We start from the raw sequence: 14,732 nt of genomic DNA, 5'->3' as shown, positions 1-14,732 counted from the left end.
TCAATTGGTAGCCCTATGTCTGTTTTTCAAGTTCCTGCTAACATAACTAGTAGCGTGATAAACAATGAACAGGCTTACAGGCATATACATACTAACAATGAACAGGCTTACAAGCATATACTACTCGTACAGGTCCTCAGTATCGATCTGCATTAGAAACACTTCACCACTATGTTGACACTGCACAAGCAGAGTACTGAATACTGATTCTGAAATGCTCAGTAAACGCTAGTATAAAATATGTCCAGTTCACTCCAAAGTCGACGATTCACCTACTGTGACCAGTTGGTTGGAGAAACATTGTTACTGCAACTGATGCATGCAGGAAGTGGAACATATAATGTAACCGTGCTACCTTGTGCAAAAATGTTGGTAAAAAAAATGAACTGCGGAATAATCCAGAAAAAATTCACAAGGAATTTGATAGACAGGGTAAGAACAGGAATTTGGGCATTCACAATCTAAATTTAACTTGCCAACATGGCCAAGTATAAGTCAATAAGTAATCACACAGTCTGATGTGATACCCGACTGTACACAGGACTTGGAGATACAAAGAAAATGTTAATAAACATGAATGCAGAAACAAAAAGGAGAATGGCGTCGCCCGGACTCGAACCGGAGACCTTCAGTGTGTTAGACTGACGTGATAACCAACTACACCACGACACCATTTGATGAGAAACACACAAAAATAATGTGACATTACCATAAAATTTCATTTAACAACAATAACAAGTAGATGCAGAATTGCAGATCCACCTAAACAGATCATATAAATTAAAGATTCACAAGCAGCAACCTCTAAATGAGTATATTCATCAGCTTGTACAGGTTTAAGAAAGAAGCTTAACAAACTCAGCCGAGCATGTATCAAATACCTTCAGTCAAAAACATATTTATTCAGAAAGAACAAGTGACGAAAATTGGCGTCGCCCGGACTCGAACCGGAGACCTTCAGTGTGTTAGACTGACATGATAACCAACTACACCACGACACCATTGCAAGAATGGAATAATAAGTTATATTGTCACCTCCTGAGTTAGATAGTCAAGAGTGTTAAAATTGATATGTCCCTAGCAAATTTCATCTCACAAAGAAATCGTTTTTTTTAAAACTTATTTCACCATTCATGGAATGTCTGCAAAGCCATCAGCCAATAGGTATACAAAGACACTAATCCACAGCACAATGGTGTCAAGAAGTCAACAGCTAGTTCATAGCAGAATTTTTGGCATAAGTTGTGATTCCATTGCAGTAATTGCACATCTTGTGACCAAGTAACTTCTAATCAAACTTGTTTTCTATACCTACTGCAGACTGTATATAAAAATTACGGAGTATAAAACATGAGAAAGAAGCAATGCCTATCACATCTGAAGGCAGAGAATTCTGAAAAGAAAAAGAGAAAACAGGAAAAATATAAAAACAGAAAGAAACACCATCAGCCTATGTAATTTCTGTCACCAGATTTCTCAAGGACAAAGTGCAATCAGAACTCAAAAGGAAACAAAAAAAAGGGAATCACATAGAAAGAAAGAAAAAAAAAAAAAAAAAAAAAAAATCTACGGCCTGCAAGGTCAGATTGAATGACCTACGCATCACTGTGGGCATAAGCAATTGCAGTCTTTCATTCTAATAACTGTACTAAGCTGAAGGCTGGAAAAGAAAATCATGTTCTACATTAATGTTGGTTGACTTGGTTCAGACACCCAACTTGACAGACATGAAAACAATCAAGTCAATCATGCCTGAAATTGAGATTAAAGGGAATAATCGATGCAGGCCTAGTACAGTCGGGCACTCTACAGAGCACCAAGCAAGGCTTGCCTCTTTGCTGTCCTCTAGCTCGAATATACGAGTACTAAAGTTTTTTAGACTGGGCTCTGCTTTCCATTAAAGCTCTACGCAAAATTGCAAATGGCATCTTTCAGAGATCACACAAAGAAGTCTCACCTTTAATGGACCACTATAACAGATTACAGAAACACATGCCTAGGCAGGTAATCACAACAACACAGCATTGCAAGGTCAAAGACATTCAAAAGAAAAAAGGTAATATAATTGCTCTCGTAGCTCAGTTGGTTAGAGCACCCGTTTAGTAAGCGGGAGGTCTTGAGTTCGACTCTCAACGAGAGCATTCGAATTTTATTTTTTATACTTGTTATCAAATAGAGAAGCAATGTTCAAATTTCTCATGAAATTTACTTTTCAAAATTCACAATCAAGCTTCAAGCAAGACAAGAAAGCTAAACAACATAGGAAGCAAAAATATCCGACCTGCCGGAGTTGAACCAGCGACCTAAGGATTATCTGTTTGACAAACTACAGTCCTCCGCTCTACCAACTGAGCTAAGGTCGGTTATTGCACTGTGAATGCTGAAAATCCACTATACAACAGACCCCTTTTTGTTAGGAAGGGGGATGTCAAAATTTCATTACTATTATACAAGTACCATGTTGCATCTGCAAGCTGCTTCTAAATAATAAGAAAAACAAGATATTGCAGAAAGTTTCTAAACCAAAAAAAAAGAAAACCAAGTTTGACTACATAATCACGGCATCAATATCACCGTTAAAAGCATGAAAATTTTTAGATGACAGAACATTCATGCTCGAAATTCATCAGTTTGAAATACTCTTCCTAATGGCTGGATTGCTGGAACATAGTTCAAACTACCAGATTCAAACCAGCTACCAAAGGATAAGGACTATCTGTTTGACCAACTTGAGTCTTCCACTTCACCAAATGGGGCTAAGGTATCCTCTAAAAGTATTTTCCACTATATTCTGATCTTTGTTCGTCTGACTCAGAAAAAATACTCAGCAAATTTGGTTATGACATGCCCAGTAAAAGCAAAATAGAAAGCAACCATTCCCTAAAAGCTAGACAGATAACAGAAACAACTGGAATCCAACCTATCAGATTTAAAACTGCTACCTAAGGTTTATCAATGGGTTAATGACCAACTACGTTCCTCCGGTTTACCAACTGAGCTAAGATCAGTTTATTTAAAATGAAGGCTGCAATTCCATAGACAACATCACATCTTCCTTTACGAGGGGAAATCTATTCTGACGTCTAAATCTTTTTTGTATACATCAACAATAAATTCTAACAAAATTCATGTTAGAAGAGCAATGAAGAAGTGAAAATACAAAACTAAGAGGAAAAGATATCCAACCTACTGTATTAGAGCTAGGAACCTGAGGGCTGAGGGTAATCTTTACACCAATTACAGTATAAAAGTAGGAAGCAGAATCAGCACATATGATCCTACGATTGATCCACGATTCAACGATTGTTAAATTAGTTTCGACATTATAAAAAATAGGAAGCAGAATCAGTACAATATGATCCTACTCCCATATCAGGAACTAAACCATTACAAGAAAATTTACAACAAGATTTATATCCTAGTAGATATCAGATTCAATCAACATAAAATTGGCATTGTCTTAAATTTCACTTTTATTTCTGTTCATCTAATTCATAGTAACAATGAGTCGAGAACTCAAATCATCATCAGAACAAGAGATACGAAAATCTAGCAATGCATTGGCAAGTTTCAAAGATAATCAAATGGTCAAGGTTATTCGAGGCCAGGAAATTCAAAATATCTTCTATGCTACATTCATAAACCTCGAAACTGAGCCAACGAGGAAAAAAGCCATTCTAATGCAACCTTCTGACAATCACTCACAAAATCTCCAAAAACCAACAACAATGCCATGGCACATAATAAGAGTCAACCTACATACTCACAATCATCTTAAGCAAGAGATCACTGCTTATCCGTCACAAATATCAAGACGAAACAAGTAGAAATCAATCTAATAAATGATAATCATTATAATACACAAGACAAAACAAATATCAATTTAAACAAGTAAAACTCAATCTAATAAATGATAATCATTATAAAAACTCGGGCAATCAATACAAACCTAAAAATACTAATAAACTGATCAACTAGAACTAATACTGGCTCCTTGCTACCCTATTTAATTCATAATTTCATAACAATTAGGTCAAATTAGGGTTCTAGTCCAATAAACCCAAAAAATATACAGTAAATCTGCAACCTACTATTATTTACAAGTTACAATGTGTCAGCAAAATTAAAGGTACAATTATATAATCAAAGCCACATATATTCATACAATATATTATAAAATTCCACCAAAATCGTCGGCGATTAATCAGGAAAAAAAAAAAAAAAAAAAACATAGATAATACCGCTGCAAATAATTAAAGAATAAATTAAAAGATTAAAGCAATGAAATAGTTAATATTACCGTAAAATTCAGATAATTGGGGAAGATTATCAGTAGATTTGGCATCGGAAAACCCTAATTGAAAGAAACCGAATCCCCCAAACCAACCTAAGGAAAAGGAGAGAGAAATCTGATTTGTTTTTTTAAAAAAAATTAAAAATAAAAAATAAAAAAGGATGAAAAATCCGACCTGCCGGAATCGAACCAGCGACCTAAAGATTATCTGCAAACACAACTACAGTCTTCCGCTCTGCCAACTGAGCTAAGGTCGGTCTTTGATATCTGTGAATATAAAATAATATTTATATGTATTTAAAAATTATAAAGGTGGGTAAAAATATAGGAAAAAAATCCGACCTGCCGGAATCGAACCAGCGACCTAAAGATTGTCTGCGTACAACTACAGTCTTCCGCTCTGCCAACTGAGCTAAGGTCGGTTTTTGATTATTTTGTACCTACTTTGACTTTTGTTATATATTAAGACTCTACTAATTTTTTTTTTTTTTAAAAGATGTAATTTTCTTTCTGGTGGACATGTTTGGACTTTTAGCATTGTTCATTTATTTTCTTTGACTATCTTTTATGGTTTACAAATACTCCAATTGAAAAGATGGTCATGTGACTCATGTGAGATTATTTTTCTTCAAAATACAAAGAAAGGGCATGTTCTTATTGACTGAACTCAGCTGAACTGAACTGTATATTTTAAAAGGGAAGGAAATTAGGAGCTGAACTGAACTAAATTTCAACGTATGAAAATAGGCCCTAAGTATATCGTTACTACTATGTGAATATCAATTTAACAAACTCCTTCCATTTCAATTTTAGTATGCCACAAAACCCTTTAGAAGGCTAGACTTTACAAACTTTTATAGTAAATTGTCATTAAAATATAAGTGAAATTTAGTCATGTAAAATTTTGTACTTTAGATGAGTTTTTTTTTTTCAATACTTTTCGATATTTTTTATGCTCTTATAAATACAGGAAATGTGAAAAAATTTGAAATAGAAAGTCTACATTCTATAACTTAATGTTGTGGCTTGTGTTCTTCACATTTGGGATCAAATTTTCTCACTTCCGAAGTTCCCAGTAACTTTCTAATATTATTAGTTACACACTTACACCCCGTCCCATGGAAAATTTATTCTATGAATTAGTGAGACTAAAGTAGTAAAGTAGTAAGCTTACGCTATTATCAAGTATTAAGTGAGATGTTTGTTGCAATACATGTAAATGGACCATAGAAATGATTGGCGCAGTACAATAAATGATAATACAGTAAATAAACTAGTGAGAATAACTTCTATGTAAGCATGTGTAGTTGTCAATAGTTTAGTAACAATGACATAATTTTATTACTCTAAGGATGAACCTAGCATCTTCTATTCTTGCTAGATTGTGCATGACTTTCGCAGTATAGAGATAGACCAAATGCCTCAATAGTCAATACCCCAAATCAAGTTCTTCTCATATCAGCTCGATTGGCCAAGATATTACGATTTCTTGTAAGTGCTCACATCAGTATGAGTATCCATGTAGCGCTGGCTCAGGTATGTACTACATCGAACTGGAGGAAACCTGTTGGATGGGAGATAGCAAGTAATGAGAGTGAGAGCAAGTATTTAACAACAAATCTTCAACTTTTGTTATTTATTCTATGAATTAGTGAGACTAAAGTGCAAACACAAGGCCATATAAAAAACTTACTTGGGAGGGTTAGATTCTGATTTGCAGGTTGGCAAACATTCAACAAGACATTCATGACTAGGCTCCACAAAATAGGCAATCTGCAAGCAAGAAAAGTGGCGTAAAAATGTAACACGTAATAAGGCTCACAAGTATTGGGCTATGATATAGCATACAAGGATGTAGTGATACTAATATTTAACAAAAGAACCAAGTCCTAGAAAAGGGGATGGGGAATTGGGAAAAGAGGGCTGTCAAGGGCCTTACAGAGTATCTATGTTGCCCATATCCGATAACCCTGTGCACGGTGGATCTGCAGGTTACAAACATACTGAAGTTAATTAGATGCCAAGATTTAAGTAGCGATTACAAGTAAAGAACAATCCTGCTGGGGTAAAAGAAAAGCAAGTTTTATGGCATGTGGAAAATGTGATTATTGACTGCAGAAAAATGTATTCAAAAGAACAGAATGCTAAGAGTATCCAAATCAGATACAACAAAAACATTCATGACAAGTGTACGAAAACAGATACTCCATAACTGATTACTGTCATGAATAAGTCAAGTAGCCATATATAACTGATTACTCCTGTAGTGATTAGGAAAACTTTTGACGCTCTGATAGTAGATGATGAGATAGACCTTGACGGGAAAGGTAAATGATATAGAAGATAATAATGATATGCGAATGAATTGAATGGGCAGTAAACTTGAAAATGGTGAGGCGCTGGCTGCCCCTAGCCATCATGGACAGCCTTAGTTGGAATTTGAGGGGAAAGAATTAGATTAATGCTCAAAACAATAGGTCGTTAGGTCTCTTTGAAAAAAGATCAAGCTCATTCTCTTGGGGCGTTGTACCTAAATCTAGCGCATGGTTAGTCCATAGTGAATTTAGTATAATCCTAGACCCTAAGGATAGGATAGGAAAAAAATTGTAAGTACAATGAGTATCCACATTAAGGTGTTACTCTTCAAGGAATGTATGGTATATTGTGGTCTTTCAGACACTGAACAAATTGGGAGGCACTTTGTATGGAATAACAAGCAGCAAGAAGAGCCCTGGGTGCTCTCTAAGATAAGAGTTCTAGCAAATGAAGATGGGAGGGTGAATATCATACTTCTGAAGCCATCTTTATACCTGAAGAACCCTTTGAACCACAGCACAGCAATGGTAAAAATGTTCCCTGATAATTCTAATGATAATAACTTCAATACAGCCTAAGACGAGTCAAAAGTAAAGGACCAAAAAATGAAGGCTAGCAAGATTTTCCCAATAATCTTTGGAGTTCCTGGATATGATAGATATTACAAGTCCCCTTTTCCAGCACTGAAATGTGAACATGAAAACCTGAAGTTTAAGGAAACATAGTTCTTACTCTTCAAATGAAATAAAGAATCCTATGTCACTCACTCAGTTTGATTAATTTACTTATAAAGACTACAAACTTCTATTATCTCCATATTTAAGACTTAATTTAATCTTAGACTTGAGAAGCATCATACATCCTTAAAAAAACGTTAAAGTGCTTTGCGACATTTTCTCAAGTTAATCAGACTACACGGTACACATCAAGCATATTGCAGAAATTTCGTGTAAAAAGTAAAGAAAGATTGCACTTTACTTGAAAATACAGTTGCTCCAGCGCTCCAGCATGTCACCAAGATTCACGATAAATGCTCTGAGAGATAAGAAGCAAAATAATTCATAATAATTCATAACACCAAATATTAGGTATATAATAACGTGCCTCTAGACAAATGTTCAGAATTTGGGATAGAAAAATGTGAAACTAGGACATGGGAAAAGCGAGCTTGTGAGACACCCCTGCCTTTAGTCACTTATCCATTTCATTCTGAAGTTACACAGTTGGACATAGCTTACCCTTTTACAGGCGGTACATCTTCCCATATCTGTGGTTTGGCATCCTTATCCTTGCATATCTGCAATAAGAATAAAGGGTAGAAGTCAACATAAAAATCATAATAAGCAAGACATGATGGTGATATCTAACAGGATTTCAGCACCATTCATACTTGCAGGCCATTTACATCATCTGTGGCCAAGAGTGTAATCAGACCATAATCAGAATGTGCACCAGCTCCATAAATTCCTTTTGACGTATCAGTAACTTTATCTAACAAAAATTTAACATGATTATTGGCAAGATTGATTATGATAAATAAGTTATCAGTTACTGAAATTAAATAAACAATTTGATTTCCACCTTCATAGTGCAACAGGCGTAAGATTGCGATAGGTCTCCCTAGCATCTCTGGCTTATCAAAGAAATCAGCTTCCAGACCAAGTGCTAGAGCTATAATCCTCGCAACACTCCTAGCTACCTCCCTGTACATAAAACAAATATACTTAATTGATTATTAAAGATAACCATGTGTATTCTAGCCATTCAGTCATAGTTGGCAATCTTGGTATTAAGAATACATTACACTTAAGAAGACTAATGACACGTAATTTATAATATGTCCAGCCATTGCTTGGCTGAGGTTGTGACAGCTTCAGCACACATAGCAACTTGCTTGTAAATGAAGAGGCAAAATATTCCGTAGAAGGGAATAGAAAGGATGACTCACAGCAAAATAATAGAGATATATTATCTTATACTTACAGTGCTTGGTTATGGTATTTCTCCATAGTTTGCCTCCAACCAGGTAAGAGATCTGGTATAAAGAGAGAAGTCACAATATTAAAACGCATACTTCAACATTCCACGCTGCAAAATTGTAACACCTTTCATTTCAAAGAAACAAGCTCTACACAAGTTTAACAGAGGCATAAAATTACTCAGAGCAACATATTGGTAAACGTAGATACTAATAAAATCAAATAGATTACCTGAAGCTGGCCAAACATTTGGCCCATAAAACGGCTTCTCTGCTTCAGGATCATCCTCAGGCACTTCAACACCAATATAATACCCCTCCTTGTAATCTCCTACAGCTAGTCAGCTAGACCATTAACAATAAGTACAAAATCTAAATAAGTACAAAAGCGACTGTGATATTAGTTAAGCAATCGATTCCTAGTTAACACATTGAGCAATTACTTGCCCATATACCATTATTCAGAAACCTGTGACATTTAGCAAATGCATAATATAGTCTTCAGCCTTTAATAAGTACGAGTATAATACATAATCAGAGACCACATAGAAAGTTCATCAGCTTTCAAATTTCAACGCCCCTATGAGGCTATGACCCACATATAAGATATAACACACAAATTTGAAATCTCCAACGGCTAAATACTAGAAACATTACACAAGCTATATAACAGGCAGTCCAATAAAAATTAAGCAATCATTTTGTGGTACCGCCCCAGTCATTGTGATGGTCAGACCCCGATATGAGTATGAGGTCTAGATATGGCCCCAAGAGTATGAATGTCCAATGTTATGATCTAGACACATAGACAAGGATACTTTCCTTCATCTTACAAGCATAGGTTTCTTCATTCATGCCTAGAATTGAAGTATCCAAGCATAAGCATAACCATTCATAAGTGTCGAGTATCAGACACGGATACTTGAAGCTGAAATGACGCGGTCATCATTACCCACAAACATAGTTCTAGCACATACCCCTTACTCAAAAAGAACAATAAACCAATTGAACCTTACATTTAGCTGATTGCATAATAAAGTACAGTTTTCTACATTTAATCAATATAACATACCAATATAGAATGGCATACTACATATATACAGCAAAGGGTGATCAAATTCTCACCTTGAACTTGATGTTCAGGATCTAAAAGCTCATCAAGAATTGGTGTATATCCTCTATGTTTTTCATTTCTTAGAAGCTTCATTTTCTCATTCATTGGCAATTCAAAAAACTTCTTACTTTGAACAAAAACTTCATCCATAAATTCCTGGCTTATCCCATGATTTATTACATAGAAAAATCCACAATCCAAACATGCCTGCCAACAAATTTAATCAAATTAATCAATAAAACCCAATAACAAGAAAATATCAGTAAAAACACCCAGATTAAAATAAAATTAAAATTTTCCCATCAATTTCCTAAAATTAACAATAAAAACCTCTGTTATAGAAAACCAAGGAATAAAAAGAGAACAAATTTACAAATAAAAGTAAAGGGTTTTATTATATATATTCGAATTGCAAATTGCTTTAATCTAACAGAGCTAACTTGTGATCAAAATAACAAAAAATCAGCATAATAACAAATTGAAAATAAAAACAAAACAGGGAAATATTTAATTTAGAATGATGATCAAGAAAAAACCTGTTTAAGGAGAGATACAGAACGATTAATATCAGGGTCTGAAAGATCGATGCAATTGAGATTATTGACCTTTGTTATGACAGAAGCAGGTTTTTCAGAAGAATTATTATTATTACTACAATTAGGAATTTCCATAACTAGTAATAATAATTTTGGATTCAATACTAAATTTATGAAATTTAATAATGGTAAAAAATAAATATAGAAAATTGTTTAAGCAAGTGACGAAGAAGAAGATTAGATTGAGAGTGAAAGGAGTGGGCGGGGAGATTCAGATAGAGCAATGCCCAGAATGGAGAATCCGTTATGCGCCAAATGTCGCGAGACTACGAGTGATGCTTCCAAAGGTGGCGTATAACGCTTCCAAGGTTTTAACAGTATCGAATTACGCATAAATCGGTGTTATTAATGTTTACGGAGTTATGAGATGTTTAGTTGAAGTTTATTGATTTGATACAGTATCAATTTATTTTAAAAATAATCCGATCAGATTTCTTCATTATATTTGTGATAATCTATATTGAATTGAATATCTTTATTTTCGACCCATAGACAATAATTAGCATGACTAAACTTAAAAATATTCAACTTGACTCGAATTCTTTAAATGTTATTTGAATTGATATGTTTGCAGTGTTTTCTTTAAAGAAAAGAAAAACAGAAAGGTGGTATGGCCTTGCCCTTTAAATATTACTCCGTAATGTGTTTATATGTTTCTTAATCTTTGTGGTTCGATTTGGTCTGGTAAAACTATAATAACCTTATCTAAGAAAAAAAAGTTAAGAAATATCATGCAAAGTCTAATTAAATTCCTCTGTGTATTTTTTTTTTTTTAAAGAATCTTATTAAAATATTTATTACTACGTAATTGATATTTCCTCCATTTCTTTAGAGTTGCAATACTTCTTTAAAATGGAAATGTCACAATAGTTGCAACGCACTATAATTGGAAAGTATTTTATGTCATAAAGTTGTACTATTACCCTTATTATAATCTCATTGCCCACTAAATTATACTCTCAACCATCTCTCTCCTCCCTTTTAAGTGTTTTAAATCACATGAGACCCACTTTCTTATATAACGTGAAAAAGGGTGTGTTGCAACTATTGAAAAACGGAGGAAGTATGTGTTAAAAAAATTTATTAAGTAAAATAGGTATAATAAAATTTGGTTTGGTATATTCCTTTAACAAGAATAAGTAACAACATACATACTGAAATAATTATGGACTTAAGGTAAATAGTACATATTAAACTATTAATTCTTTTATCTAGTTTAAAACTTATTCCATGATTTGAAACTCGTTTACTAAACTTGTTACGAGTTTGGATTGGTATCAGAGCTAAATTGCTAATAAGTCAAGTTAACATGATTTTGATTAACAAAGAGTTATAATTTAATGACAACTTTGAACCTATAAAACTATCCTCAATATCATCTGATCAATCAAATCAATTGTCAAAAGAATTGTAGTACTTATTTATATCTAAGCTTATCTATACTCCCAAAATGGCAACAAATCAATTGCAAAGTAGAAGTGAATTCAAGTCCACTAATAGGTTTTTAGAATTTTCTTCCTTTTCCTTTTCATAAATAATACTTCTAAGCCCTAGCCCTAGTCCAACACTTACTTAAACTCCCTCCACCCTTTATTCTTAGCTAGCCATCATTCCACCACTTGGTACTCCCACTATCTTTTTCAAAACTCCCTTTTCATAATAGTGAAAAATCTGATTATATAGAAATAATCAACTCAATGCTCTAATTTGATTTGCTCCCGGGCCATTTTCTATGATTTTAATCTCGAATTACTCATCATGACAGTCACGTACTAACTCTGTATTATAATTTTTATATCATTATCTTTATTAATCGATAATACACTTTTCATTATATGATTTAGGGTCCGTTCACTTCAACTTAATTTCAGTTCAGTTCAGTTCAGCTCTAATCATTTCAGTTCAGCTCAATTCAGTAAATGTGAACAGGCCCTTAATCAAACTTCTATGTGCTTCACTTACGTATCAAGTTACACACTTTTGAGAATATCAAATTGTCAATCCAAATCGACCTTGTAAAAAGTAGTCAAACACTTATAGCGACGTATAAAGTTTTTGATTTAAAACTATGAAATTCAACCGAACATTAATGATAAGACTAATCTAGCTTTATTTCACCATAAATTATGTAATAGCTATTTCAAATAATTTGAAGAAATAAAACATCTATGTGAGCATGCTAACTTGCATTAATCGTGGTTGCCATCATAAAATCAATGAAAATCAAAACTTGTCAACAAAATAAGGAAAAAAAAGTTGACTCAAACTTGAAGATACAATAGAGTCATCCTAACTTGCATTAATCGTGGTCGCCATCATAAAATCAATGAAAATCAAAACTTGTCAACAAAATAAGGAAAAAAAAGTTGACTCAAACTTGAAGATACAATAGAGTCATCACTAACATCATTAGTATTTTATTAGAAGGAGACTATTAGTAAAATACATTTCACCCGACACTCGGCTTGACTCTTACCTTGAAAACATTGCAAACCAAGTTGCTCGTATTTTTTTAATGATGACCAGACATTGCAAAGTTGGTAGATAACCAAACCAAAAGCGAGCATAATAGATTCGCAAACGCCGCAAATTATTGACCATTGCATGCACTGAACCGTACCATTATTTATCCTTTCAAACCATATGCATATGCCCACTACTCCACATAAACACAAGATATATATCATTATTAATCTATTACCATATATTTTATTAAGTAATTCATCTTGTATGTGGCTGGTCACATCGTATGCCCACTTATAAATGAACAAAGTAATCCCTTAAAACTGACCAAGTGATCCATGTAATACTGACCTACAGACCTAGTAACTCCTATAACACTAACCGAGTAACCCTATAACACTGACGAATTAACCCCTTTTAACACTGACTAAGTAACCCCTATTACACTAACAAAGTGACTCCTATAATGATTGGCCACACGGTGTGACCAATCACATATAAGACTTTGTGATTTTAATGATGTCGGTACATTTTATAAACAACCTTTCCTTGAATTAAATTTTTGGTATATCCACAAATAGTATAGTTTTGATTTTGCAAAAAACAATAATAATAATAGCATAAGGTTTGTGAATCTCTTTTTGCTTTTGTTTTTTTTTAAGCCGCCGTTATGATAAGGCCATATTAATTAACTCCAAGTTGCATTTCTCCCTCAAGTTGCTTTTCTCCCTCAAGTTGCTTTCATGGAAGGAATCATGACCCTCAACTTCCCTCAATTTTTTTAAAGAGTAAAAGAATGAAAAGACATTAAAAAAAAAAAAAAAAAACTATACATACATTGATACATACCCTTATCTACGGATCGATCTATCACCAGATGACAAGAGCATGTTAGTCCCGGGAATAAAGTCTATATCTTGCGTTCAAGAACTTAAAGTAGAGTAGTTCTCAACGCATAGCTCCTATATCATATTGGAAACAAATAAGAGGATGTTAACGTACGTAATCTTACAACATGATTTAATGGTAAGTAAAGTATTTTTAAGAAATTCAATTGATTTTTTTTTTAGGTATCATTATGTTGAATTATAGATACCATTAGAGCATATGTTGTCTTTATTATACCAATATATTTCAAAATGGTATAACAATGATATATTGAGAATCAAGGTTGGCCTAATGGTTGAAGACTTGGAAGTCCTCCTTCCACCCCTGTAAGAACGGTTCGATTCTCACCCCAAGCAAGTGGAATCCCTAATTTTCCCCCATACTTACAACGGAATTCTCCTTACAAAGGATTTTTACATAATTGTGATTTTATGAACAATGTTGCCGCAATCTTGGCTCCTAATACGTGATTGACTACCATTATTATTATGGAGTATTTGTTTTATTGGTGGAATGGACTACCATTATTAAAATATTGGGCTTGTAATCTTACTCAAATAATCAACAGTAGGCCATCACCCCGAATTTCCACTAACAACTCACGCACTAAATAGGTTACCAAAGACTAATAGTGGCTTGGCCTAGCTAGTTGATGTTGGTGGCCCCAATTCTAAATTGGTCTCCTCCAACGAACTCTCCAAGAAACTACATATACCAAATATTTGAACCAATGTCCTTTTAAGAAATTATTATGCATGTAATTATGTAAAAGATCCATAACATGCATTGGATGGACATAACTCACTAAAGAGATATGGTTGGCGAGTACAGGAGATTAAAGCTAGGTTTATGTATCTTCTCCAGCTCGTCTTGTGTGCAGTTGACCGAGTAACCCTTTTTAACACTGATCGAGTTGTCCTTATAACACTAGCGAACTAAGCCCTATAACACTGATCAAGTAGCCCCCATTATGACTAGCAAAATGGTGTACTGGCTAGCCACATCATATAAGAATTTGTGAATCGACTCCACATTATGGCTTGGATTATTATTGTTATTTATTAATTAAAGATTATATAAAAT

General features: G+C 33.9%; 1 protein-coding gene and 6 non-coding genes across 9 annotated transcripts; 1 reads left to right on the top strand and 6 right to left on the bottom strand.

Moving 5' to 3' along the window:
* Nucleotides 1–598: 598 nt before the first annotated feature.
* Nucleotides 599–672, bottom strand: TRNAV-AAC (transfer RNA valine (anticodon AAC)). Its single transcript has one exon. It is a non-coding gene; the product is annotated as a tRNA-Val (tRNA).
* A 255-nt stretch (nt 673–927) lies between these two features.
* On the bottom strand, nt 928–1,001 carry TRNAV-AAC (transfer RNA valine (anticodon AAC)). The gene has a single exon. It is a non-coding gene; the product is annotated as a tRNA-Val (tRNA).
* Nucleotides 1,002–2,067: 1,066 nt separating this feature from the next.
* On the top strand, nt 2,068–2,141 carry TRNAT-AGU (transfer RNA threonine (anticodon AGU)). Its single transcript has one exon. It is a non-coding gene; the product is annotated as a tRNA-Thr (tRNA).
* Nucleotides 2,142–2,275: 134 nt separating this feature from the next.
* TRNAY-GUA (transfer RNA tyrosine (anticodon GUA)) lies at nt 2,276–2,363 on the bottom strand. The gene is given in 2 exon segments: nt 2,276–2,311; nt 2,327–2,363. It is a non-coding gene; the product is annotated as a tRNA-Tyr (tRNA).
* A 2,100-nt stretch (nt 2,364–4,463) lies between these two features.
* Nucleotides 4,464–4,551, bottom strand: TRNAY-GUA (transfer RNA tyrosine (anticodon GUA)). Its single transcript is given in 2 exon segments — nt 4,464–4,499; nt 4,515–4,551. It is a non-coding gene; the product is annotated as a tRNA-Tyr (tRNA).
* A 79-nt stretch (nt 4,552–4,630) lies between these two features.
* TRNAY-GUA (transfer RNA tyrosine (anticodon GUA)) lies at nt 4,631–4,716 on the bottom strand. The gene is given in 2 exon segments: nt 4,631–4,666; nt 4,680–4,716. It is a non-coding gene; the product is annotated as a tRNA-Tyr (tRNA).
* A 732-nt stretch (nt 4,717–5,448) lies between these two features.
* LOC145611129 (kihadalactone A synthase LFS-like) lies at nt 5,449–10,567 on the bottom strand. 3 transcript variants are annotated; one of them, XM_081666373.1, is made up of 11 exons: nt 10,239–10,567; nt 9,714–9,909; nt 8,821–8,925; nt 8,594–8,645; nt 8,192–8,313; nt 8,016–8,101; nt 7,849–7,907; nt 7,589–7,645; nt 6,234–6,279; nt 5,988–6,067; nt 5,449–5,858 (listed from the first exon to the last, which is right to left on the bottom strand). In XM_081666373.1, the coding sequence occupies exons 1-11, from the start codon at nt 10,371–10,373 to the stop codon at nt 5,774–5,776; spliced, it is 1,023 nt and encodes a 340-aa protein (XP_081522499.1). In that variant the 5' UTR covers nt 10,374–10,567; the 3' UTR covers nt 5,449–5,773. The 3 variants fall into 3 exon arrangements, with proteins under 3 accessions (XP_081522499.1, XP_081522497.1, XP_081522498.1); XM_081666371.1 differs by having other exon boundaries at nt 8,001–8,101; nt 10,239–10,564; XM_081666372.1 differs by having other exon boundaries at nt 8,001–8,101; nt 8,821–8,919; nt 10,239–10,564.
* Nucleotides 10,568–14,732: the final 4,165 nt, after the last annotated feature.

The sequence above is a fragment of the Chenopodium album genome, chromosome 24 (assembly GCF_948465745.1).
Source record: "Chenopodium album chromosome 24, dcCheAlbu1.1, whole genome shotgun sequence".
NCBI lineage: Eukaryota > Viridiplantae > Streptophyta > Magnoliopsida > Caryophyllales > Amaranthaceae > Chenopodium > Chenopodium album.
This window is presented reverse-complemented; position numbering and strand designations above follow the sequence as displayed.